This window comes from Exophiala oligosperma (genome assembly GCF_000835515.1).
Source record: "Exophiala oligosperma strain CBS 72588 unplaced genomic scaffold supercont1.2, whole genome shotgun sequence".
NCBI classification, from domain to species: Eukaryota; Fungi; Ascomycota; class Eurotiomycetes; order Chaetothyriales; family Herpotrichiellaceae; genus Exophiala; species Exophiala oligosperma.
In genome coordinates this window covers 380444-403543 of record NW_015622819.1, presented here as the reverse complement: position 1 = coordinate 403543, position 23100 = coordinate 380444, and the positions used below count along the sequence as shown (strand labels likewise).

Sequence of the window (23100 nt, the reverse complement as noted above, 5' to 3'; positions counted from 1 at the left end):
AAAGAGTACATATTAAGCGAAGTTTAGGGGAAGAGCGGGAAAAACGAGATATCGATGGGGAAGTGATATCAGAAGGAGGCCAAGGGAAAACCAAAAGAATTGGGGTGCGTTGGTGAGGGTGGGAAGAAAAGGGACTGCCTTAATTTAGTCTCTTCTCTTGTTTTGGCGCTCGAACTGCAATGTCAACAGTTTCGCATTGGGATACACGCCTCTGAAGGTTGGGTGGCTCAAGTGATGAAGGATATTGAGAATTGAAGCAGCATCGACTTTGTTGAGATATCATGGTATTTCTAAATTCACACCTAGTAACGACCAAGTCATAACTTACTTAGTTGTGTGCGTTTCGCAAAGATATCTCCATAGCAACTGACAATGGGGGCTATTTCCGTGATATACCCATGAGAGGTAGTCTTGTGTGAGATGCAGAGGTGATTGTGCGTGATATCTATCGCCGTTCACGCTCGACAGTAAGAAATATATATGTATATAAATATTCGTGGTTGTTTTTGGGGTTCTACGTCATGTGCTTCCGTTCCCACACACAACATTTAATTATTGTTCAGTACAAGACTTTCAGCAACAAGACTGACTCATAGTATAAATAATAACCCCCCCGGAGTGGTTTTAACTCCTTATGAGATCGAAAGAGAAAGTGACCGGAACCTTTATTCCCCTGATGGATGACGAGACGGATAGAACAATGCCTTTACTAACGACGTATCTGTCACGTATTCGACGCGTGGCGTTGTCGTCGCCGTCGTCACCAGCCTCGAATCTGCCCATGGCACAATCATCGTCACCATCATCACACAGTCGGGGAGGAGGAGATACTGGTCGACAAGGATCGGTAACGTTGGTCATGGGCAATCCTTCGGCAGACCTGGACAGTATCATCTCGGCCATAGTCTTGTCATATTTCTACAACAACAACAACAATACTACGAAAGACACTCGGAGAAGACGAATGTACGTTCCTATTCTGAATTTACCTTTTGTTCGATCGAAAGAATTATGGCGTCTACGGCCCGAATTCGGTGTTGCATTACGTCTCGCCATGGGCGAGAAGCCGGAGAATGTCAGACGAGGAGGTGATGGGAAGAGGCAGTCCGGCGACGGCCAGGGCAAGACAGCGAAAATGTTGGAGGAAATACTCACTATTGCGGACGTTTTGGACGATCAGGGCTCGGTACTCCACAAGGTATTCGCAGCTGCTGTAACAAGTGCCGATGAGAAACAGGAAGTGATTCTGGTCGACCATAATGCACCTTCTATCCCAATACCAGGATTGTCAGATGAGGTGATCCGGTCAAGACTAGAAATTACAGGTTGTATTGATCACCATGTGGACGAGGGCTATGTGTCTGGTGATGCGGACCCCAGGATGATTCGGACGGGTATAGGCAGTTGCACAAGTCTTGTCGTTCAACATCTTCGGGACAAAGGTTTGTGGCAGCCTACCACTTCAGCGCCAAGTCAAGAGGACAATGATCACCATCTACGCGACGACGCCGACGACGACGATGGACCGAGGCAGATGGCCAGACTTGCCCTAGCACCCATCCTAATCGACACTTCCAATCTCAAGGCCAAAGGGGATAAATGTTCAGATCTAGATAGGGAGGTTGTCAAGTTTCTAGAGTCGATCGTCAAGCACAGTAACGATGGCGATGGCGATGTCAAGGGACAGGGGACGACGACGACAAGTGAAAAGACCGAGTCCGGTGCCAAGTGGGATAGAGACGCGATTCACGAGATTCTAAGCAAATCCAAAACGAATTCTCTTGATCTATTGACCATGCAAGAGATTTTTGACCGAGATTACAAGAGTTGGGCCGAGCACACAAAAACAGCAGCAGCAGGAGTAGCAGCGAAGAATACGGAAACAGTCAATATTGGGATATCGAGTCTGGTCAAACCTCTTTCTTGGCTCGTGAGGCACGCTGGGGGAGTGAAGGAGTTTCTAGACGAGGTCGACAGGTTTGCTCACGACGAGACCAGAACATTGGGAATCTTTGCCATGCTCACCCGTGCTGGTGACGGCAGGAAAGAACTCGTTCTTTTGGCCATGGATCATAAAATCAAGGGTGTGGTCGACAACACGTTTGAAGCGAGGGCCGGGGGGGAACTCGAGCTAAAGGCATGGGACGAAGATGGAGATCTTATTCAAGCACTGGATCAAAGAGTAGTAACAGGAGAACAACGACAACAACAACTGGCGTCGTGGGAGATTTGGTGGATGGGTGATACTAGCAAGAGCAGGAAACAGGTTGGACCACTGGTTAGAGAGGTTACGAGGGAGTCATGATGTCCACCCAAGCCCTATCAAGTCTTTTGGTTTCTTGGCCAGGAGCGCGCTCTTCGATTGTCCATTTGCATTGCTGCTCTATAATTTCTCGGCTAGACGTGCTCCTCAATGTCATTTGCATCGCCGTCGGGGGTAGCGACGCCCGACTCAGCTTCGGCCAGTTTCTGTAGTTGCTCGTCTACCTTGCCCCAGGCCTTTTGGTTCTTTCTCGCCTCCGCTCCACCCACACTCTTCATCTGGTAGCCTCTAATCCGTGGGCCTTGGCCGGTCTGTTTTGGTAATTCGGATTCATACAAACGATTAAAAGTGTCCGAGTCATCGTCGAAAGAGCGTCGCTTGATGCTCTCACGGACTCGGTCGAAGAACGAGTCGAGGACGGAATAGTTGTGGATTTGCAAAAGGGCCCAGGCCAGCATCTCTTTGGCCTGAAGCAAGTGATGTACATATGCCCGATGATGTCTCCGACAGGTGTAACAAGTGCACCCCTCGCTCAAAGGAGATGTGTCTGTGGCGTAGGTGGCGGACCACATGTCAATTCCAAGAGGCTGTGTGGTGGTGGTGATGGTCTCTGCGGCGGAGGAGGATGATGAGGAGGAGGAGCCTGGAAATGAAAACGACAAAGCAATCCCAAATTCCGACGCCTGTGTGACAAATGGTATCGTCATCATGTCGACACCCATATCTATCGATGCCAGTAATGCTTGTGGAGTTGTAGGGTTACCTACACATATTCTGGGCAAATGGCGGAGGGAGTCTGGGAGTTCTGGTGTTGATGCAGGTGAGTAAAGACATAGTCCTGATATGTGCTCTTTGTATTCGTCGCGTATATCGTCGAGATAGAGTGATAGTAAGGGTGAGTCTAGTGGTGGAATACTGGCGAAGAACGGCCTCAATCCGTCACGGTCTTTTTGTTCAATTGTGTCTCGGAGCCAGGCATGTGTCCGGTCTGCACTTCTGGCAATCCTCTTCAGGCTTGCATTTTCAGTCGGAATGACGTCTGCCAGGCTCGTCGAGAGATCCGCTTTCAACTTGCGCAAGGCCTCGTTGTAATGTTTCAACTCTAGAAATCTGAAGCCGACGGATGTCGAGATTGTGACGGAGGAATTTGTGTTATGCGCCGGTGGCGTTATACTCGGAACGCGACGAGGACCTAGAATAGACAGGCATTGGGAGGGTAGCCCAGTGAAATTCCGTAGGGCTGAATCTCCGTTCTGAGTCGGGGTGGTGTAGATGGGCGCATTTTCAGCCGACTTCTCTATGACTATCATCCAACAACTGTGAGCTTTAAGTCAGTGCACAGCTTTACGCTGTTGGAGTCACGTACAATCCTCCAGCGACACGTATGCCGCCGATATTCTCGTGTGTTTCTGGACATTGTCCTGCGAGAGATGTGGAATGGCGCCTCTCGATGTCGGTACGATGTAATGCGGTGTCTGAATGGCAGACCTGTTGTGAACTGTCAATTGACCAAGACGAGCGCCCGCCTCTGAAACCGTGCCATGTTGCAGAACAAACTTCAGCATCTCGTCCGGTAGTTGACCGAGCGATGAGACATCTAGCTGCGCCATGTTGCCATGGTTTGGATCGTCCAAAAAAAAGAACAACGTTTGGTATTGTTTTCGCGGGAATTTGATATTGCCATTCAAAGTCCACCGTAGAGAAGTAGTACGGTGGATCAGGGAGCTTTAAGCAACGCGCTAACTGAATCGCTCAACTCAAGCTCCCTCAATTGACGCGCTGGTCGAGCAGAAGACCTTTAGAAGAAGATATCTGAGACGACATGGTTTCTCACCAAATGTCGGAAACGACCCCCTTTGAGCAACGGGGCTATCTGATCGTCGTCGAAGGCCTCGATCGCTCAGGCAAATCGACACAGTGTCAAAAGCTCGTGGAGAGTTTTGAAGCACAAGGAAAGAGAGTCCGATATGTTAAATTTCCAGGTCAGTGAGTGTCAGTCAGAGCCCGGGTCGTGCGATTAACGTGTCAATAAATCAGACCGTACTACTCCTACTGGTCAAATGATCAACAGTTATTTGACCGGCAAAGCCCAGCAGGACGACCACTCAATCCATCTCCTTTTCTCGGCCAATCGCTGGGAGGCCGTCAAAAGCATTCGAAAAGACATCCTGGATGGTGTGAGTGTTATAGTAGATCGGTACTCCTTCTCGGGGGCCGTCTATTCGGCCGCAAAGGACAACCCAGACTTGTCACTTGACTGGGCATGGTATCCCGAGATAGGACTGTTGAAGCCGGATCTGCTCTTCTTCCTCGATATCTCTTCGGCCGACGCTGCCAAGAGAGGGGGATACGGTGCCGAAAGATACGAGACGGAGAAAATGCAGACGCGGGTTCGTACTCTTTTCCAGCAATTATTCTCTCGCCTGGACCAGGTCTACATCAAGACTATCGACGCAGGAAAGACGATGGACCAAGTAACAGCCGAAATTTCACTGGGTGTCAAGGGTCTTTCAGATGCGGCTGCGTCGTCGACGCAGCTCAGAGTACTAGGACCACTAAAGGCAGCCTAAAGGGACGATATTTGCATCATATCTCCTCTTCGCTGTCCTCGATAACTACCTCCAATCGAGGCTCGTCTACCGCAATCTTGTCTTGAGCTATACGCGTAGCCGTGGTGCTCATCAGGGATTCTGTGGACGCAACAGACATGTTATCGTCATCCTCGTGCTCTTCCAAGAATTCTTCATCAATAACCTCCCCAGAGGTAAGTCCATCCGCTTCAGTTTCGGATTCTTCCTCGCTTTGCTCTTCTAACATCTCACTGGCACTTGTCGCTGTTTTTCTACTTTTTTGTGCCATTATCTTCTTGACTTCCTTCATACCCCGAGTCCTCAAAGTCACCTGCTGCATAAGGTCTGACCATGAATGATCGTGCCCGCACGAAGCACAATGCCCTGACTTTGGTACAAGTGAAGCTGACTGTTGTTGACCTAGGAAAGCATCTGCTAAGCATGTCACGTGTGATATGCTTTGACAATCATCAGTGGGGCAGACCACAAACAACCCTTCCTGCACATCAATTCCTTTGCTGCATACAGAACAGTTCGGATCATCCTCCTCGTCGAGGAGAAACTGACTCTTGTCAAAAACCCCACGAAAGGAGGCATATGTGGGATCAACACCGTCAACGCCACCCTTGCCGATAAGATCTGCTTTTCTTTTCCGCTGAACAGGCTGTGCCGACGTGAACTCATCCTGTATCTGTAAGGGCTGATTCTGAGGTGGATCGAAGTGGATTTTTATATCCTTCGAGATGTGTGTATCAACTCGCCCGCACCATGTTCGCCACGATTGATAGGCATCCTGGCTGAAAAAGCGAACCTCCAGCGGCCACCTCGAAAAATAAGAGGCCCTTAAGAGGAGATGCAAGTTGGATAGCTTGTCTATCAAGGAGGTTCTTGGCCTGCCAGGCTTCCGAGTGACCTTCCCAGTTCTTGAAGTCTTCGTTCGGGTTGTCGCAAAGGAGATTCGCTCGTTAGGCGGGATGTGTCTTGTCAGATGGCAATTCTGCCATGCCCACTCAAACTGCAATGCAGCAATGTTGGAAGGGAAACCCGCTACCACACAGGTGACTTCCCAGGGCTGAAGACTATGCCGAGATGTGCGCACAGCACCACCTTGTACTCGACCATTGTGTTGAGCAAGTCGCCGGGCTGGGTCCGGACTAGAGCCGACATAGACGCTGGCATGTCGGACAGTCGAGCGAAGTAGGTAACAACAATAAAATGCCGGAATAGGTTTCAAGTCCATTCTGGCCCGTTCTCGTAAATGCCTAGTGACGCGTCAGGGATGGTCGAGAGTCGTGCACCACATGCAATTTGTTCCGCAGAGTGATGTTGAGTGGGTGTCAGGCGCGTCAGTCCTCAATAGGACCGAGTCGGTGCAGTGGCCATGTGCTTGTAGGTGGCAACGGATCGTCTCCTGCCTGCGTAGTCGAAGAGGCGAGTTTATACAAACTTGCTGGAAAATTAGCCAGGATTGTCCAGTAAGGAGAGTAATTGTTGACGATGTGGTTCCCTCGGCAGTCTACCTGTTCTTCCCTTGAGGCTTGTGGCTGATAAAGTTGAATGTGGACTTACTTGTGCGAGTGCGAGTGGCGAGGAAACGGGTGATCACGTGAGTGGGGAAGTCTGTTTGGGAACATTTTGTGGCTGCTTAACGAGTGGCCTGTGGATCTGGTGAGATGCCTATGAGCTGGCTTCATGCCGCCCTGTGTAGCCAATATTCGGTTGCTATCAGTCCGTTAGTCTCATAGACAGTTCTTGCCTGCCCTTGGAAGGCTCAAGCCGTCTCTTTCACTTTCACTTTCAACTCTCACATTCTCGGACGATCATTGCTTCCTTTCGCTGGCTTTTTCTTCTGTATCTCGTATTCTGCAGAACTGGAGACTCTGCATGTGAACCAACCTCGTTCTAGTGCTGGTAAAGCACTACGGCGCTTCTCCAATCAACCTGCGCCATTCCAATACGAGGCTACCCGCATTCACTCGTTCCCTCACTCGGTCGTCTCTTGTTCACGCTTGAATATCGGCCCTCTTAATACCTCCATCGATCCGCACGCTTCACACATTTCATTCCTTGGCTTGGAGTTGGACTCACTGGACGTCTGTTACTTGCGAAAACCCCAATAAAATCAAAATCACAGCAGCTTTGGTCAGACCACATACATCCGCGCCGTCATGGTCGCTCCACCGTCCACAGGTGGTGTCGCACCTGCGACTGCTGCCGCGAAACCATCGCCTGCCACTCGAATGAATGGCGTAGGTCCCAACATTGCTACACCGGCTTTCCCGTACAGCGCTAGACACGCTCAAGCACTTGACATGCGCACTGTAGAGCGCAAAGGTGATCCAGCAAGCCGCGATCCTCCCGCCAGATCAAGACAATACGGGCTCCTTGAAGCACCCACATATAGACCGACAGAAGCCGAATTTCGTGACCCTATGGAATACATTCGAAGCATAGCCCCGAGTGCAAGCAAGTTCGGCATCTGCAAGATCATTCCTCCAGATTCCTGGAACCCAGATTTCGCCGTGGACACTGAGGTGAGTTGGGTGTCTGCGTGATCTTTGCCCAGGACTGACGTTTGTAGCGCTTTCATTTTCGTACTCGACGGCAGGAAATAAATCTTGTAGAAGGAGGTAAGATCTTGACATCCTCGAATTGTCCTGCAACGCCCTCTTACTCCTGCGCAGGAAATAGGACAAACCTCAACTATCTAGACCAGCTTGCAAAGTACCACAAACAATATGGCCAACACCTCAATCGATTTCCCAGCGTCGACAAACGTCCTCTGGACCTGTTCAAGCTGAAGAAAGCAGTCGAGATTCGAGGTGGATTTGAAAGAGTATGCAAAGACAAGAAATGGGCCGAAATTGGAAGAGACTTGGGTTACAGTGGGAAAATCATGTCTTCCTTATCGACTTCTCTGAAGAATTCGTATCAGAGATGGTTACACCCGTACGAGGAGTATCTTAAATGGGCCAAGCCTGGAGTTCAGCAGCAGCTCGAAAATGAGCAAGGAGGATCGTACTCTCCAGCCATGGCTCCTTACCAGTCGCCGATACCACCTCCGCCCCCTTCTCAGTCGGCTCCGCCTGCAATGTCATTGGGAGATCCCAGCCAACCTCACACCACAACTGCAAACGGCCCTTTGCATCCAGTTCCGCCACCCGTCCAACAACAGCCATCAATAGCGCCTGTGGCTCCGGCACCTCAGCCTCGACCAGTATCATCTTCCGGGTTTACGGCTGTCAATAGTGGGTTTGCCGCTGTAAATGCTCCCTCAGGATTCACGGCGGTCAACACCTTACCACCTCCAATCGTAAAGAACGAAGTCAATGGTACTACGACACCGCCTCCGAACCACACTCCATCTTTCATGCCTGTCAATGGACCTACGTTGTCAGCAGTTCCACCCGGAGCTCACCTGCATAATGGAGGATCCAACCCACTTAAGAGGACAATGAGTCATGACAGCCTCACTGGTGAGTCTGGGTCAGAAGCGATGCACGGCGATGAGGATGGGCCAAACGGCAGAAGGAGCAAGAGACCTAAAAAGGATGGTATGCCTACAATTCCGGGTAATCACATCCCAGCGATGCGCCCTTCTACCCCCCAGGTACGGAGCAAATCTACTCCGCGAAGACAAGGAGATAGATGTGAAAAGTGCGGAAAATCAGACAACAAGGAAAGCATCTTACTTTGCGACAGTTGTGATTTAGGCTACCACATGCATTGTGCAGAGCCACCATTGACACAAGCTCCGACCGAATGGCATTGTCCAAAATGTTTAGTTGGAACCAACGACTATGGCTTCGAGGAAGGAAGCATATACTCCTTGAAGCAATTCCAAGAGAAAGCCAACAATTTTAAGGACCACTACTTTGCCGCGAGAATGCCATTCGACCCTGTCACCAATACTCAGCGACGGCCTAATGAGGATGACGTGGAGCGTGAGTTTTGGAGACTCGTGGAAGACATCACCGAGCAAGTAGAGGTCGAGTATGGTGCTGACATCCATTCCACCACTCACGGCAGCGGCTTTCCCACCATTGAAAAGCAACCTCTAAACCCGTACTCCAAAGACCCGTGGAATCTCAACGTTATGCCTTTCCTCGAAGACTCTCTGTTCAGGCACATCAAGGGCGATATCTCGGGTATGACCGTTCCGTGGCTCTACGTGGGCATGTGTTTTTCGACCTTCTGTTGGCACAATGAGGATCACTATGCATATTCGGCGAACTACCAACATTTTGGGGCTACAAAGACTTGGTACGGAATTCCCGGCAGCCATGCAGGACTTTTTGAGGACGCCATGAGAAAAGCCGTTCCCGAACTCTTCGAAACTCAGCCAGATCTACTCTTCCAGCTTGTGACAATACTGCCACCTAATCAATTGAGAAAGGCGGGCGTGGACGTCTATGCGTGTGATCAACGTGCAGGGCAATTTGTTATAACCTTCCCGCAAGCCTACCACGCCGGCTTCAACCATGGCTTTAACTTCAACGAGGCCGTCAATTTCGCACCAGCCGACTGGGAGCCTTTTGGCGAAGCTGGCGTTCGACGACTGCAAGAGTTCCGTCGCCAACCGTGTTTCTCACATGATGAGCTGCTGGTCACTGCCGCGCTATCAGATACTACGATCAAGACTGCCAAATGGTTAGGACCAGCTTTGGAGCGTACTCGAGACCGAGAACTTCTGGAACGCACAAATTTCGTAAATACGCACAGGACACTGTGCCCCCACGATGACTGCGCGTTCGACTCCCTTGCCCCAGAACCTCCGGAAGCTTGTGGCCTTACCGTTAAAATCGACAGCTCTGATCTGGAAGAAGACGAGTATCAGTGTTGCTACTGCAAAGCCTTCTCGTATCTTTCTCAATTCCGCTGTCATCGCAGTGGCAAGGTGTCGTGCCTGTTACACCCATTAAGGGCCGACTGCTGTGACGACAGTGACGAGGAGAGAATGAAGGGCCCTAACCATAGCTTAGTCCTCCGCTTTACAAATCAGGAGCTGAGCAATATTGTGCAAAAAGTCGTGGACAAAGCCCACGTCCCAGAAATGTGGGAAGCAAAACTGGAAGCTTTACTCTCAGAAGAGGCCCGGCCTCCTCTCAAGGCCATGCACACTCTTCTAAGCGAAGGTGAGAAGATCCCAGCTCCTCTCAATGGTCTGGATGATCTTTCCGAATTCGTTAGACGATGTGATCAGTGGGTTGACGAAGCAAATCTCTATCTTACCCGCAAGCAGCAAAACAGACGCAAGAATGAGAAAGCATGGCGGCGTTCCTCGCTTCGCACTGGCAAAGGTGATGAAAAGGATAACGAACCGCAACTGACTTTGGATCGCATGAAGGAGCTGATTGATGATGGTGAACAATTGGGTTTCAGCACTCCTCAGCTTGAAGGTCTGCAGGAAAAGGTGACCGTGATAGATGCGTGGCGTGCAAATGCCAAGCGCATTCTGTCAGGCATCAACCCAGCAAGATTAGAAGAGTTGGAGAGTCTACTTGAAGAAGGCCGTGGGTTTTCCGCGGCCATGCCAGAGCTAACGAGCTTAGAAAAGATCTATGCTCGCACCCAATGGCTCGAGGAATCTCGACAGCTCCAGAACGATATCACAAGCAAGTCATTGGACGAATGCCGCAGCTTGCTTGAACGAATTACAGAGCTAGACATTCTCCCCCAGGCTCCGGAGGCAACTTTTGTCAACGAGATGGTTAAGCAAGGAGAATTTTGGGAGCACAAGGCGAAGGAACTTATGGCTGCTCAAGATGTCCACTATCCACAACTTGAGTCCCTTCATTCGCAGGTGCATCTCCAGATGTTCCCAGTAAACAAGGAAGTGTTGGACAAGATGGATCAGATATTGGCCAAGAATCGGGAAGCCAAACGACAGATCATCACCCTGGTTGAGCGCAGCCATGACCCAGATCTTCGCAAGCGGCCACTTTACGCTCATGTTCGAGATGTTGTCAAAGGCTTCGAGGATCTCAATGGAAAACCTCATGGTGCAGCCGAACTGGAGAAAGAACTGAGACGCCACGAAGACTGGATGAGAAGAGGCAAAAAACTGTTCGGCAAAGCCAATGCGCCACTTCACATTCTCGAGCAGCACATGAAGTTCGTGGAGGAGAAGAACAGCTTTTGCTTCGATCTCAATGACACTTTCAGGCCACCGGTTGAACCTGCTTCGCGGGAAGCCTCACCCACTGATGACCGAGGTCGAGGGCAGCTAGGTGAGGATGAGAAGCCAGTATTCTGCATCTGTCGACAACCCGAGGCGGGGCTGATGATTGAATGCGAGATCTGTCACGACTGGTAAGGACTAACATGATTTGACCAAGTTGTTGACTAACCGTTCTTCAGGTACCATGCGAAGTGCTTGAAGCTTGCTCGGGGCAAAGTCAAGGAATGTGAAATGTTCACCTGCCCAATCTGCGACTGGCGGGTCAAGATTCCTCGGGATGCTGCGCGACCAAAACTCGAAGACCTCCAAGGCTGGCAAGACGAGATTGCCGACCTACCTTTCCAACCAGAAGAAGAAGAGCTGCTCAAACGCATCATTGACAAAGCTCAAGCATTCCGTGAATTTCTAAGTCAATATACCAATGGCAATGCTCTCTGCAGAACTATCGAGGAAATGCCAGAGATGTTGTTCTATCTGCGTAAGATCGAGGGCGCCGAGGTGCTTCTGGCATATGAGACGAACCTTTTCCGTCAAGAGTTGCATAAGTGGCAACCTATCGCTCCGGAGCCACCGCCAATTCTAGATCAAAGCTTGTCAACGAGAAAACCCCGACCAACCAAGCAGCAAAAGTTGATGAAAGAACTAGGGGTGGAAAAGCCTGAGGATCTTCCACCACATCTCAGGACCAAGTCCTACGTACGAAGAAAGACACAAGAATCCTTCATGACTGGTCCTCTTCTGCCTAAACCATCCACACAGTCTCCGTCCGCTCCTGGCTCAGCGGCCAGCCCTAGCCAGAGTCAATCGGCTGGCAATGCAGAGACTCCTGGACCTGGACAGCGACAAGGGTCAGCAGGTGCAGCTGGAGCTGGCGGCACAATCGAGCCTGGTTATATCGCCGGGTCTGCGTCGTACGGCAACGCCTTTGGGAATGATCGACCCGAGTCATTCCCACCTAATAGCCCTTCACCCATGTTCAGTCCGACTAGAGAGCAACCTGCACAAGGTATGAAAGATCCTATGATGCCAGCTTTCGCAGGAGGGACATCATCCAGCACTGCTCGAAATCACGACCCCTCATTCCCAATGTTTCAACCAAATACTGGACTTGATGCCGATGATGATCTCCGGAATGGCCTCGCCAATGCCTCACCAGGTGGAACACAACCTGGTCGGGAAGGCACACCTCCAGGTGGCGAGTACGACAATATATTCATGGACATAACCAACCAAGATGGCGACGGCAGCAATGACACGGTACCAAGTCTAGAGCACGAGACGAGTCACGCTAGTGAGGCACTTGACATGATCCGCACTGCTAGCAATGACTCGGCCAACAACAATGCCGAGCTAGAGGATGGTGATAATGTTTCAAAACACTTTGACGACTTCCTCACTGGTGATGAGCAACACTAGGGGTCAAGCTCAGTCGTTTTGGGAAGACGTCGACGTTTCAGCTGACATGTACCAACTTTATGATTAGCCAAGGATTGATGATGCGACCGGAGTCCCCGGGTCGGTGTATTGAGTTATGTTATGATTGATTGACGGTATGGGATTACGCTTGTGTGTGAGATAGAAAGCGACTTTGTAGTATCTCGCATAAGTGCTCTATATAGCATCATCCAGTTTTTGCATTATCGCTGGGGAAAACATAAATGTAATTTGCATCATGATCTCCGATCTCCCTAGATTATGCATTGATAGACTAGAATTAAAGCTTCTGGAAGATGTCGACGGCAGCTTTGGCTGTACTTTTCGCACTTTGGGGATTCATGCCCGTGACGATCCGTCCATCAGTGACATGGAAATCATCCCAAACTCCCTCTGATCGGACATCTATAAAGAAATAACGGCAAAACAGGACGTTAGCATCAAGCATCTCAGGGATTTTGGACGGTCAGATCTTGGATCTTTCAGGTGACGGTGATGGTCCTCCGTAATGGGGGGTGAGATGTATCGAACAAGGAGAGCGAGCGACAGAAAACTCACACTTTGCACCCAACTTCTCCGCCCACTCGTCTATCAGAGGTTCACCCCAACTCCTGATAGGATCCGTGAGATTCATGTCATATTCGGCCTGGGTGGTGAATCCGGTGATGGTTTTGCCGGCGATGACCGACTTGCCGGTCGTGGAGTCGATGATACCCGGGAAGATTGCTTCACCATGGCACCTATAATAATATTCCGTCCCTTGATTATCAGATCTATGCCATATCCAAATTGTTGTTGTTGATGATGATGATGATGATGATGGCTCGTGATAGTGAGACATGGGGGGGAGGGGGAGAGTAAAACTTGGTGAACAACTCACACGGCGCTCAAAACACCATCGCGATTCCAAACGTCGGTGGCAATCTTTTGTAAACCGGTCGCGTGAGGGTAATCAATCAATGCAGCGTGACCTGCACTGGCAAAGAATATTCCATACTTGAAGAGAAAGAATTAGAAAAGAGGGTGTCAGTCAACTAGTACCATGTTCGGGTACAGAAGGGTACATGAGCGAGCAAAGCGTAGCTTGAAAGTTAGCAAGGGGCAGGTCGAGGAGGAAAAAAAGAAACACTTGCATTCTTCCCATCGACACTCTCGACATCAGCAACATCAGCAGCAGCAGGCATATTGTCGAGTTTTGTCCTGAACTCTCCATTCAAATCTTCCCATTGCTCCTTGTCCTCTCCGTCGAGGAAATCGGGTTGTAGACTGAGCCAGTTCGGGACACAAGTCCCCTTTTCCGACACGATGTCGACCTCGAACCCAGCGTCCTTGAAGACGTTGAAAGGGTCAAGGGCCTCGGAGATGAACAGCCACGTGGGTTGGCCTTGGTGGAGTGGCGCCGTGGCCGAAGTGACGGCGATGATGGCTCGACGTGGCAGCGGAGAAGAGGAAGAAGCGGGAGTCATTTTTTTTTGGTTTTTGGATGTTATCTTTTGTGGTTGGCCTGCACCGCTGGGCTTGTGTGTCGTAGTTGTATCGTTCGAGTGAGAACTCTCGAGTCCTATGATTGCTGATGGAAATTGAAGTACTGGATTTTTTTTTCCTTCTTTCCTCGAGTCTCGAGCCCTCTTCTATACCTGATCCATCCGAGTCGACCAAACCCTCCTCCACCACCACCACCACCACCTCCTCCTCCTCCTCCTCCTCCGGCGGTCACGTCATATCTTTTCCATCGTTGCTCACAAACATGGGTCAAGTATAAGCGAACCGCACACGCACGTCAACGTTCGTAGTACATCACTCGACGGTCGACGGTGATGGGTCCACACTTGGGAAAGGACGGTGGGACTTGGGAATTAGGTGCGAACCAAAGGCATCATCAAACCATACGTGTGTCACGTATGTATGTTGGGCGCGGGTAGGTCAGGTATCTGAGTAAAGTAAGGGTGGTACATTACCAACCCAGTCCAAAGTCAATGTTCATTTCCTTACCTTTGCGTTCTCGTCGCGGTCTCCCCCGGCCAAGTCTTCAGAAGAATCCCACCACCCTCGCGTAGAGAAGATAGTTGGTCGATTCACCCGCCGTCAAAGACACGAGAAGGACCCCCATCGGTTATGACTTTTCGCTCGCCGACAAAAAAACAGAAAGAGATGATAACCCCCGGGGAATTGCGGATTGTCTCGTCACTGTTGTAATGGGGAATGGAGTGGCATCCTAAGCAAGAGAAGCGAATTAAGCGACGAGGCTCCAAGAAGCCTATCTTGACCCTTTCCACTTTGCCAGGTCAACACCAACTAGTACTCTTGTACCGAGTCACACTTTCAACTGCCTACCTGGCTAAACACACATGACGCTGTGACAGGTCGAACCATTCGTATGGTGCAAGCCAACGAACCGTTGACTTGGTTGGCTAGGTGGCTTCGTAGGTATCTAAGCGAACCCTCCATGGTACCACGACACATTGATCGAGAAATCGATCCAATGACATTCGTAACAAGACTTGCCCAGATAGGTTGTCTTGAAAAAGGTTGATGCCAAGGGTGCGTATGTCACTTCTCTAGAGTCTTTTTTTCTACAGACTTGGCCAAGTGTCACCACGCTGATCAAGATCCAGAACCTCTAGGCTCTTGGATCGGCCGATGTGTACGCGAAAGAAGCTCAGGGTCCTGGTAGATCATAGACAAACAACAAGAGGATGGAATAGAAGGGTCAAACAAAGAGATGATCGTAATCGTGCTTGAAAAGATAGATTGCTTCACGATTTGAAAGGTTTCTCGTCTCGCCTGACAATGGGGTGTTGGATTGCAGTAAGCATTTTCTCCAGTCGACTACCTGTTGAACTGGTATCATCTTTTCTTTTCTGGTGATCCCGGGCTTGGACGCTACTAATCAACCACCACTGCTCTTCTGTTGTGGTGGCCTACAGCGTCATCACTTTGTTAATCCTGGGCGCGCGTCCGACCGTCATATGCTTGAGGTTGGTCTTCACGGAAACGATCTTCTCCAGCGTCAAGTAATCATGCCCCCCGAATTACTTTCGCCATGTTGTACAATGTTCTTGCCTCTCGGGCGTGACCTGGCGCTTCAAAATGATAGTGTAGGTGTAATTCATGCCCGGTGCGCAGATGATCCTGGCCATCGTGATGGGCCGTTGTCTTCTGTCACTGTTTCGACGGCCTATTTTTTGTCCAACAAGATCTTCCACAACTCTCCACCACGTCCAGCGTGACCTTCAGCATAGTTGTTCCCAACAATGTTGACAAGGACCAATTCCTGCCTCATCTTGTCCAGAAATTTCTCTTCATCGCTTCCTCGAGGGAAACATCTCCTCCAGACACTCCATATACTGTATGCCTCCTCACCCCAGGCCCGGAAACTTTCGTTCTCAATGATGGTCGGCGTAACTATTTCTCGGTTTCTGAAAACACCCCAGGTTACTGCGCTTACACCACTTGTCCCTGGAGTGTGTTTCGACGTTGACTTCTCGGCGACGTCTTGTTGTGCACTGTCTGCGCTAGATTCAAACACCCCACTGGCATCTGTCTTCATCCAACCCAATGTACCCGCATCGTATTCCATCAACAGTGGCTTCAAATGATCCTCCCACTCTTGTCGCGGACAGAAAAATTCGACAAAGGCTTTTTGAAAAACCCAGCCCTCGCCAGGAGGACCCCAGCCGACGATTTCATCATCACTTCTCGCGCCGTCGACTGCTGGTTGGGATGCCAGAGTCCAGTAACCCTTAGTCTCAATGAGACCCAGCAATTCTTTCCGGATGACTTGAGTCTCAGCTCGTAAAGGTCCTGAGCCTCCATTACTAGCGCCATCGATGTCCATCTCGTCACTCCAAGGAACCGCCTCCAGTTCCCCTACAACATGACGCCTAAATAGCTCAGTGATGTCCTTGTGTGACTTGGGATGGCCCCAGAGCTTCCGTGCTGTGATAGGTCCGACTTTGAGGCTTGGTCCATAGCCATCGATCTCGCCAAAGGCTGGAGAATCCGACGGGCCCCATCGACCATTAGGGAAGTCATCCCAGGTCGCCTCTCGCCCGAGTGACCCTTGTCCCTCGGAGATCATGAGGTTGTGCTTCCTCGTAGGCTCAGACGCTGGAATTCCTGTGCCTTTATCCGAAGCTTCATGGCGGGAGATCATAGGTGCGGTTAACCGTCCGAGCTGAGCGGCATCCTTCGATCCGTGAGGCGCTTTTGAGGTACCATCAAGAATTACTCGGTTATGAGGCTGCGCGTTCACCGAGCTCGTCCTCCGCTTCGTGTGGCGTGGTGTGTGGCTGTATTCCCCTCCTGTGACACCATCTGGCCTCTGGTTTCCTGAATAGCCAGGTCGCTTCTCATCGTCGATAATGGCATCACTGTCCGATGAGTAGGCTGGGCTAGCTTGTTCAATCACCGGGGGGATGAGACCCGTCCGCTCAAGAATAAAGGCCACCGACTTTTCAAGATTGAGAGTGTAAAAATGAAAACCTCGAGGAACCCCTTCGGGTTGCGGTAGCTCGGTCATCTGTTCGACCAATTCGCTGAGTATGTCAACCCCTACCCGTTTGACAGCTTCATCGTCCGACTTGACAGCTTCTATTCTCTCCAGAATGTTACCAGGAATCTTTGCGTGGCTTAGCTTGGTTATCCTTTTGATTATTTGGTAGCTCTGAATGGGCATCAACCCAGGAATGATGGGGATTTTCTCGAATAGCCTCTCTCCTTTCTCATCAACGTACTCGCGCAGTCTCTTCTCGTATGCCTGGTACGCCTGAATATCATAGGTGAGTTGGGTCATGATAAAATCCGCTCCGGCAGCAGTCTTTCCAGCAAGATATGGCATGTCATGTTCAACATTTTGTTTCCCGACCTCGGGGTTGTTTTCATCCGCATGTCCTTCCGGATATCCAGCAACGCCGATGGAAAAGTAGTCGCCGTACTGTCGACGAATGTATCGCACCAAGTCGACGGCCCAGACAAAGTCTTGGTTGCTGTCGGTGCCCTGGCCACCGCTACCTGTTTCATCTGTGTCCTTGTACTCTTCCCGCGGTGGATCGCCTCGAAGAGCGAGTATGTTCCTGATGCCCACCTCCTTTGCTCCTTCCAAGGCTTCATCTACCGCGCTCCTCCTCATGTTTGTGCATGTCAGATGCAAGACGGTAGTCAAGCCTAATTGCCTCTGGCATATCTCCGCCAGCTCTAATGACTTGGTCGCCGTGGAGCCTCCAGCGCCCCACGTTACCGTGACAAAGAGTGGTCGCAGTCCCTGGGCCATGCGAACAAGACGAGCTTGCAGATTTGAGAAGCCTGACGAGGTTTTGGGAGGAAAGAACTCGAGAGAAAAGTAGCGAGAAGAAGGGTCCAAGTTGGACCATATCGAAGGTAACCGGTCGTCCATGATTGTGGATGTAGAAGCAGATTTCCTAGGCATGTGGCCTGGAGGACGGGAAGAAGTTTTGTGGTCAGAGAAAGGAGTGTATGGACTTTTTCAATCACAAAACTTAGGAACAATGTGGTGAGCAGCAAACAGTCAAGGAATATAGTGAATCCTGGTGTATGTACGGTGGCTAATCCTTGCACTTTGGGGTATAAAGTGTAGTGATTTTTGTATGTAGAAGGAAAAATTGCCCCGCGTGCATCGAAAGAAAGATGGTGGCTTTGGGCTTGGGGAATTCTGAGTCAATGACGCCAACGTGCAGCCTCGTCAGCCTCGCCAATCTCAACAGCAGAAAATACTACGAGATGCTCCCAGCATCAATAGGGCAGAACATCGATGTTCATATCGAACATAGTAACATGGTCAAACACAACTACAAGCGACGATGATAACTTCATGATCTTGTGTGTTTTCATTCGTGGCATTGAGTCTCCTGCTAGTAATAAATCGATAAACGCCCCGACTACCACGACTTGTTTATGTCGAAAGGGCTACCACAGATATTGGGTCTGATGGTGAATCCAACACATAAACTCACCACCTCATCTTTCTTTTCTTTCAAGGAAATAAAGGCATAGTTCCGCTCATGCAATTCTAGTTCTCGTGCAAGACTTCCAGAGCCTGGCTGCTGATGCGCTCAGGCTTACCAGAATCTCCAGAACCCTTCTGGCCCAGCTTCTCCTTGGTGTATTGACGGGCGTACGGGTTGAGACGGAGGAGAACCTGTCTGTTGCGGAGAGGGTTCTTCTTCTGGACGTTAGATCTCTTGGTGGTGGCGTAGCCCTTGGGCTCCCTGACGACGGCCTGCACTTCGGAGCTGTTGATCAAGCGGGTGATGTCGGCGTTGCTGACGAGGTTGGACTTGGGCGCAGGGAAGATGGTGTCCAGAGCCGAAAAGGCGGACGAGGTCCAGATGATGAAGCGGCCCAAGTGACCACCTGGGGCGAGCTGGAGGAGGTTCAAGGCGGTGACGGGAGAGGTCTCGACACCAGGGATGTTGCGGAAAGCACGAACCAACTCGCGACCGTCGGTCTCAGGGTTGTAGACGACCAGGGGACCGCGGCGTTGGCGGTGGCGGCGGTTTCGCAGCTTACCCTTACCGGCACGCAGTTTGCGGGACTTCTGGACCTTGACGACATCTGGGCCGGCACCGACAGCCTTCAACAGAGCGACGGCAGCCGAGGTCTTGACGAGAGCGGCACCCTCGAAAGCCTTGCTGGAGACAACGAGAGGGACTTCGGGGACGGTGGAGATGCGGTGACCACGGGCAAGGAGGAGAGCTGGGACGGAGCTGGCAGCGATGGCGGAAGCAGCAGCGAATCGCCTAAAAGGGTTTGTTAGCATTGGTGCGCCGCAAGACTGGCGTGTCAGTGATCCCTACTTTTGACCCAGGTTGATCTTTTGATGCCACTTTCTCCAGACCTTGGTTGGTGCGAACATGCGACCAGAGCGGCACTGGTTACCAAAGGCAGCCTGACCAGCTCTGTGAGTACCACCACCAGAGACACGAGGGATACGGGCGACAGCACGACCTGGTTTGATTGTCAGATATTCCTGCTGCTGCTATTTTTTCGTCTCGTGGAATTCCAAAACGCACCTGTACCCCAGGACTCGGCAGAGGTCTGTTCACCGGCCTTTTCGCTCACGGCATATGGCTGTCTCTTGTTCTTGGCCATTCCGGTGTGGACGAATCTATACATCTGTCAGCAATTGTCGTCCATGGCTCATGGGAGTGGTGGCCTTTATCGTACTGGACAATATCGGGACGGATTGGGGAGCTGAAGACAGCTGGGAGAGGTTGAGTTTCTCCGCTGCTGGCGCCATCAGCGCCCAAGATACCGACGGTAGGACGAGACATGTTGACGGTGTTGCGAAAGAAAATTTGGTGGTTGTCGACGGTGAGGTTAGTTAGAGACTTCAATCCGTCTTTGCAGTGTCGAGGAACTCAGACTGCGAAATTTGGACATGTGTGAACTAAGCTCGATTGGGTGCAAAATCTTGGCGGCACCACCAATAATTCCAGCCTTGGCATGTATTGTACTTGTCTCGGCGCGATAGCGTCGAGCCTTGCTGACTAAGTTGATTTTTGTCTTAGTTGAGCTATTGACGAGCGAAGTTGTGGTGCACTGTTCGACGGCCTCGCTATATTCAATAAGCATAACCACTACGATTAGACCGGGCTACAATTACCTTATTTTTGTGCTCCCTTTGCCATTGGCGTTAGAGTCTCATTCGTTAAATAAGGATACCGACTTTTTCGTGAAAGCAGGTCGATCCTAGTGTTCCAACTTTCCAGTCGTTTTCAAGAGATTCATAAGCAGCAGTTGAGAGTATTCCACGGTTTCAAGACAATTTCGTGCTAATCCAGCTACTTTGTATCTACAACTAGCTTCCCATGTTCCGCCACCTGCTGAACTCTTGCCTTCCCGAAAGCCTATCATTCACTGTCTGACCATGGGCTGCCATGGCCAATAGATTTCCACTTGAAACCTCAAGTGTCTAGTAATACATTATCTAAACGTCGATGGCATCAACGACGACGCCCTTGACCCAGCTGTACTGCATGAGGCGAGCAACCTCTTGGGCGGTCTCGAGGCTCACAAGAGCGCTAACCAGGTACAAGCTGGCATCGATTCCGCTAATGGCTCCTCCGCTGGTGAGGACACGCATGCCGCCGAGCTTCATGCTCTTGCGTCGTACGAGGTTCTCGTATCGAGCGTTGGATTCTCGGCGGGCAAGACTACCCTTGCGAGCGTTGGAGCCCTTTCGGCCCTTCTTGAAGACGTACGGATTCTCTTCGAGATCCTCACCAAGGTCGAACCGGGCATTGTTCACGACGTATCGTTCCTCCATGACGTCGGTACGCTCGCCCATGTCTCGGGCTGCAGCGTCCTGACACTCCTTCTCCAACTTGATGTAGTAGTCTGGATGGATGGTGGCTCCGAGACCTTCGAGCAAACCTTGCTGTGCAAGGAAGAGCGCGGCAGTGTCGACTGCGAGGAGGGTCCTCTCTTTCGCCGGGTCCGCGGCCTGGACCTCAGAGTACGCCTTGACCAGCTTTGTAGGTTCCGCCTGCTCTTTCAAGATGTCCATCGCCTTTCCGCCCGGGACGACGACGAGGTCGAATTCCTTCAAGCGTTTGTGGGCTTCTTTGTAGGAGATGTGTGCGGTCAAGGTCACGCCTTGAGCGGTGAGGACGTGCTCAGAAGGACCGGCAAATGTGACATCAAAAGCTTTGGTTTCTGTGGTCGCGTGAGATGAGGTCAGCCTAGGGACACCCAGCCCGGCAGTGACTGGAATCAAGCCTTACCTGGGTTGTTGGGATCATGTTGAGCATGAGTGAGGACCTCAAGGGGGCCAGCAAAGTCCAGGAGGTTCATGTTTTCATGCATGGTAATGAGCACCTGGATAGGCTCATTGGCCTCTTCCCTGATTGCACTCATCTTGCCGGTTGCGGAATTGGGTTAATGTCAAAAGATATCGAAGAGTAGAATTTTGGCGGTGGTGACAATGACCGCGATGTGTACAGAGCAAAAGGTTTGAGATTTCTTGGCTGGAATGTTTGGGTTGTGTGTGTGGTGGTGTGTTCCTGCTACGTGGTGTGATTGAGAGGATGAGAAGTGTGAAAGGGATGGGCTGGCATCATTCCCAGGCACTAAGCCCCAGGAAAGGACTCGGTGGCGCGGGGTAGTTTGAGGGGGGTGGTGGCTAGGCATGGCTAGTCCTGATCCGGTGCTCGAGGGTCATGTGCGCTGGGACAACTTCGGAGAGACAAACCTGGCGAGGCCATCAATGATGAATGAATAACAGTATATCTCACATAAATGAGTGCCATAACAGTTTATCAGATCTAGACCGGAATTGTGCCGCTATAGCATCGCAGCAACATCCAAAACTGATAAAGTTATCGAGACAGCCCGCAGGACAGTTACATCTGCAGCAGAAACCTGTCAGGATCCCAGTCGGCTGTGTCCGCCTTATTCCACTTCAGCCTTGCTTCGATAACGCAAGCCAAATTCGATCTAGCACAGCAATATTTCACGAATCAGCGATATTCTGAGATGTGTCTCAATTGGGTATTTCCGACCAAGTATGACCTTTTTGAGGAAGTATCACTTGCTGTTATCTCGTAACGACCTTGTATCTTCGAGTCAATCATAAGAATTATGCTTTGGACAAGCAGTCTCTGATACAGGAAGACCCATTTTTGGACATGGAGTCTAAAAAGAGCGGCACTTCCTCTCGTATACCGGCCGTCATGTAAGAGGTGAGTGAGAGACTCCAGAAGCTATTTAAAGAGACCGATGCTGCTGCTGGTTGTGAGGTCTTGCATCATTCTCGACGAAACAATCACTCAATTTACAACACGAGATTAATCACGGTTCGCAGTGCTTTCACTGGGATTTTCGCGCGTCCAGCTTTCTTCTCCAAGTAAGTCAGCAATATGGTCAACAAGGTCATCGTTGTTCTGGGCAGTGGGCCAGGTATCGGAAGTGCCACAGCCTCACTGTTCGCATCGAAAGGATTCGATGTTGCCCTGCTCGCCCGCAATGCAACACGTTTGCAACAAGAAACGGCCCAAGTCAGAAAGGCCGGCCCAGACGTCAACGTCAAAGCATATTCTGTGGACATCTCTGACCACGCGGCGCTGTCAAAGACACTCAATGAAGTCGTGGTTGATCTCGGACCTCCAGAGGTTGTGTTCTTCAACGCTGCGAGGGTGGCACCGACCAAGATTGGGGAGACCGCGCCGGAGTACCTGTTGGAAGATTTCAAGGTAAGAAGACAAGTCCCTTGCATGTGGCTGGTGCTGAAGCCGAGCTGACAAGAAACGTTGCAAAAGACAATGAGTGTAGGAGTCTATGTGGCGGCGACGTGGTCCATGCAACATCTGATCGCGAAGGCTGGTCAACCGAATTCTCACCCATCCTTTCTGTTCAGTAATGGTGGCCTCTACAACCATCCACTCGCCGACTACTTCTCCTTGGCCATGCAGAAGGCTGCACAGTTCAGCTTCATGGGCAGTCTGAATCAGGTTCTGGCACCACAAGGGGTGCATGTTGCTGGCGTCGATATTCAAGGTCTTGTGGACGACAAGCAACCCGTGCTCAACCCCAGAAACATTGCAGAGCAATTCTGGAAACTGTATGAGCAAGACCAGAAGGTCTGGCAATTCAATCTTGAGCTGGGCAACTGGGACGAATTCATAAGACAGATG

The 23100-nt window shown here is 50.8% G+C and overlaps 9 protein-coding genes across 10 annotated transcripts; 3 read left to right on the top strand and 6 right to left on the bottom strand.

The window, feature by feature from the left end:
- Nucleotides 1-599: 599 nt before the first annotated feature.
- On the top strand, nucleotides 600-2409 carry PV06_01628 (uncharacterized protein). Its single transcript, XM_016402242.1, has one exon. It carries the CDS (start codon nucleotides 635-637, stop codon nucleotides 2303-2305), a length of 1671 nt encoding a protein of 556 aa, XP_016266139.1. The 5' UTR covers nucleotides 600-634; the 3' UTR covers nucleotides 2306-2409.
- On the bottom strand, nucleotides 2252-3881 carry PV06_01627. 2 transcript variants are annotated; one of them, XM_016402241.1, is made up of 2 exons: nucleotides 3630-3881; nucleotides 2252-3580 (listed from the first exon to the last, which is right to left on the bottom strand). In XM_016402241.1, the coding sequence occupies exon 2, from the start codon at nucleotides 3571-3573 to the stop codon at nucleotides 2398-2400; it is 1176 nt and encodes a 391-aa protein (XP_016266138.1). In that variant the 5' UTR covers nucleotides 3574-3580; nucleotides 3630-3881; the 3' UTR covers nucleotides 2252-2397. The 2 variants fall into 2 exon arrangements, with proteins under 2 accessions (XP_016266138.1, XP_016266137.1); XM_016402240.1 differs by having other exon boundaries at nucleotides 2252-3566.
- Nucleotides 3882-4100: 219 nt separating this feature from the next.
- Nucleotides 4101-6050, top strand: PV06_01625 (thymidylate kinase; the record flags this gene model as incomplete). Its single annotated transcript, XM_016402238.1, has 3 exons — nucleotides 4101-4245; nucleotides 4301-5027; nucleotides 5258-6050. 2 exons carry the CDS (start codon nucleotides 4101-4103, stop codon nucleotides 4831-4833), a joined length of 678 nt encoding a protein of 225 aa, XP_016266135.1. The 3' UTR covers nucleotides 4834-5027; nucleotides 5258-6050.
- On the bottom strand, nucleotides 4825-5435 carry PV06_01626 (uncharacterized protein). Its single transcript, XM_016402239.1, has one exon. The coding sequence runs from the start codon at nucleotides 5171-5173 to the stop codon at nucleotides 4850-4852; it is 324 nt and encodes a 107-aa protein (XP_016266136.1). The 5' UTR covers nucleotides 5174-5435; the 3' UTR covers nucleotides 4825-4849.
- A 584-nt stretch (nucleotides 6051-6634) lies between the features above and the next one.
- Nucleotides 6635-12747, top strand: PV06_01624 (uncharacterized protein). The gene is made up of 4 exons (XM_016402237.1): nucleotides 6635-7367; nucleotides 7415-7463; nucleotides 7518-11145; nucleotides 11194-12747. Exons 1-4 carry the CDS (start codon nucleotides 7002-7004, stop codon nucleotides 12428-12430), a joined length of 5280 nt encoding a protein of 1759 aa, XP_016266134.1. The 5' UTR covers nucleotides 6635-7001; the 3' UTR covers nucleotides 12431-12747.
- PV06_01623 (uncharacterized protein) lies at nucleotides 12729-13914 on the bottom strand (the record flags this gene model as incomplete). Its single annotated transcript, XM_016402236.1, has 5 exons — nucleotides 12729-12853; nucleotides 13007-13188; nucleotides 13329-13444; nucleotides 13503-13531; nucleotides 13578-13914. The coding sequence occupies 5 exons, from the start codon at nucleotides 13912-13914 to the stop codon at nucleotides 12729-12731; spliced, it is 789 nt and encodes a 262-aa protein (XP_016266133.1).
- Nucleotides 13915-15220: 1306 nt separating this feature from the next.
- On the bottom strand, nucleotides 15221-18039 carry PV06_01622 (methylenetetrahydrofolate reductase). Its single transcript, XM_016402235.1, has one exon. The coding sequence runs from the start codon at nucleotides 17874-17876 to the stop codon at nucleotides 15627-15629; it is 2250 nt and encodes a 749-aa protein (XP_016266132.1). The 5' UTR covers nucleotides 17877-18039; the 3' UTR covers nucleotides 15221-15626.
- Nucleotides 18040-18284: 245 nt separating this feature from the next.
- Nucleotides 18285-19798, bottom strand: PV06_01621 (uncharacterized protein). The gene is made up of 4 exons (XM_016402234.1): nucleotides 19634-19798; nucleotides 19480-19574; nucleotides 19264-19414; nucleotides 18285-19206 (listed from the first exon to the last, which is right to left on the bottom strand). Exons 1-4 carry the CDS (start codon nucleotides 19738-19740, stop codon nucleotides 18477-18479), a joined length of 1083 nt encoding a protein of 360 aa, XP_016266131.1. The 5' UTR covers nucleotides 19741-19798; the 3' UTR covers nucleotides 18285-18476.
- A 415-nt stretch (nucleotides 19799-20213) lies between these two features.
- PV06_01620 (uncharacterized protein) lies at nucleotides 20214-21484 on the bottom strand. Its single transcript, XM_016402233.1, has 2 exons — nucleotides 21193-21484; nucleotides 20214-21124 (listed from the first exon to the last, which is right to left on the bottom strand). Exons 1-2 carry the CDS (start codon nucleotides 21323-21325, stop codon nucleotides 20397-20399), a joined length of 861 nt encoding a protein of 286 aa, XP_016266130.1. The 5' UTR covers nucleotides 21326-21484; the 3' UTR covers nucleotides 20214-20396.
- Nucleotides 21485-23100: the final 1616 nt, after the last annotated feature.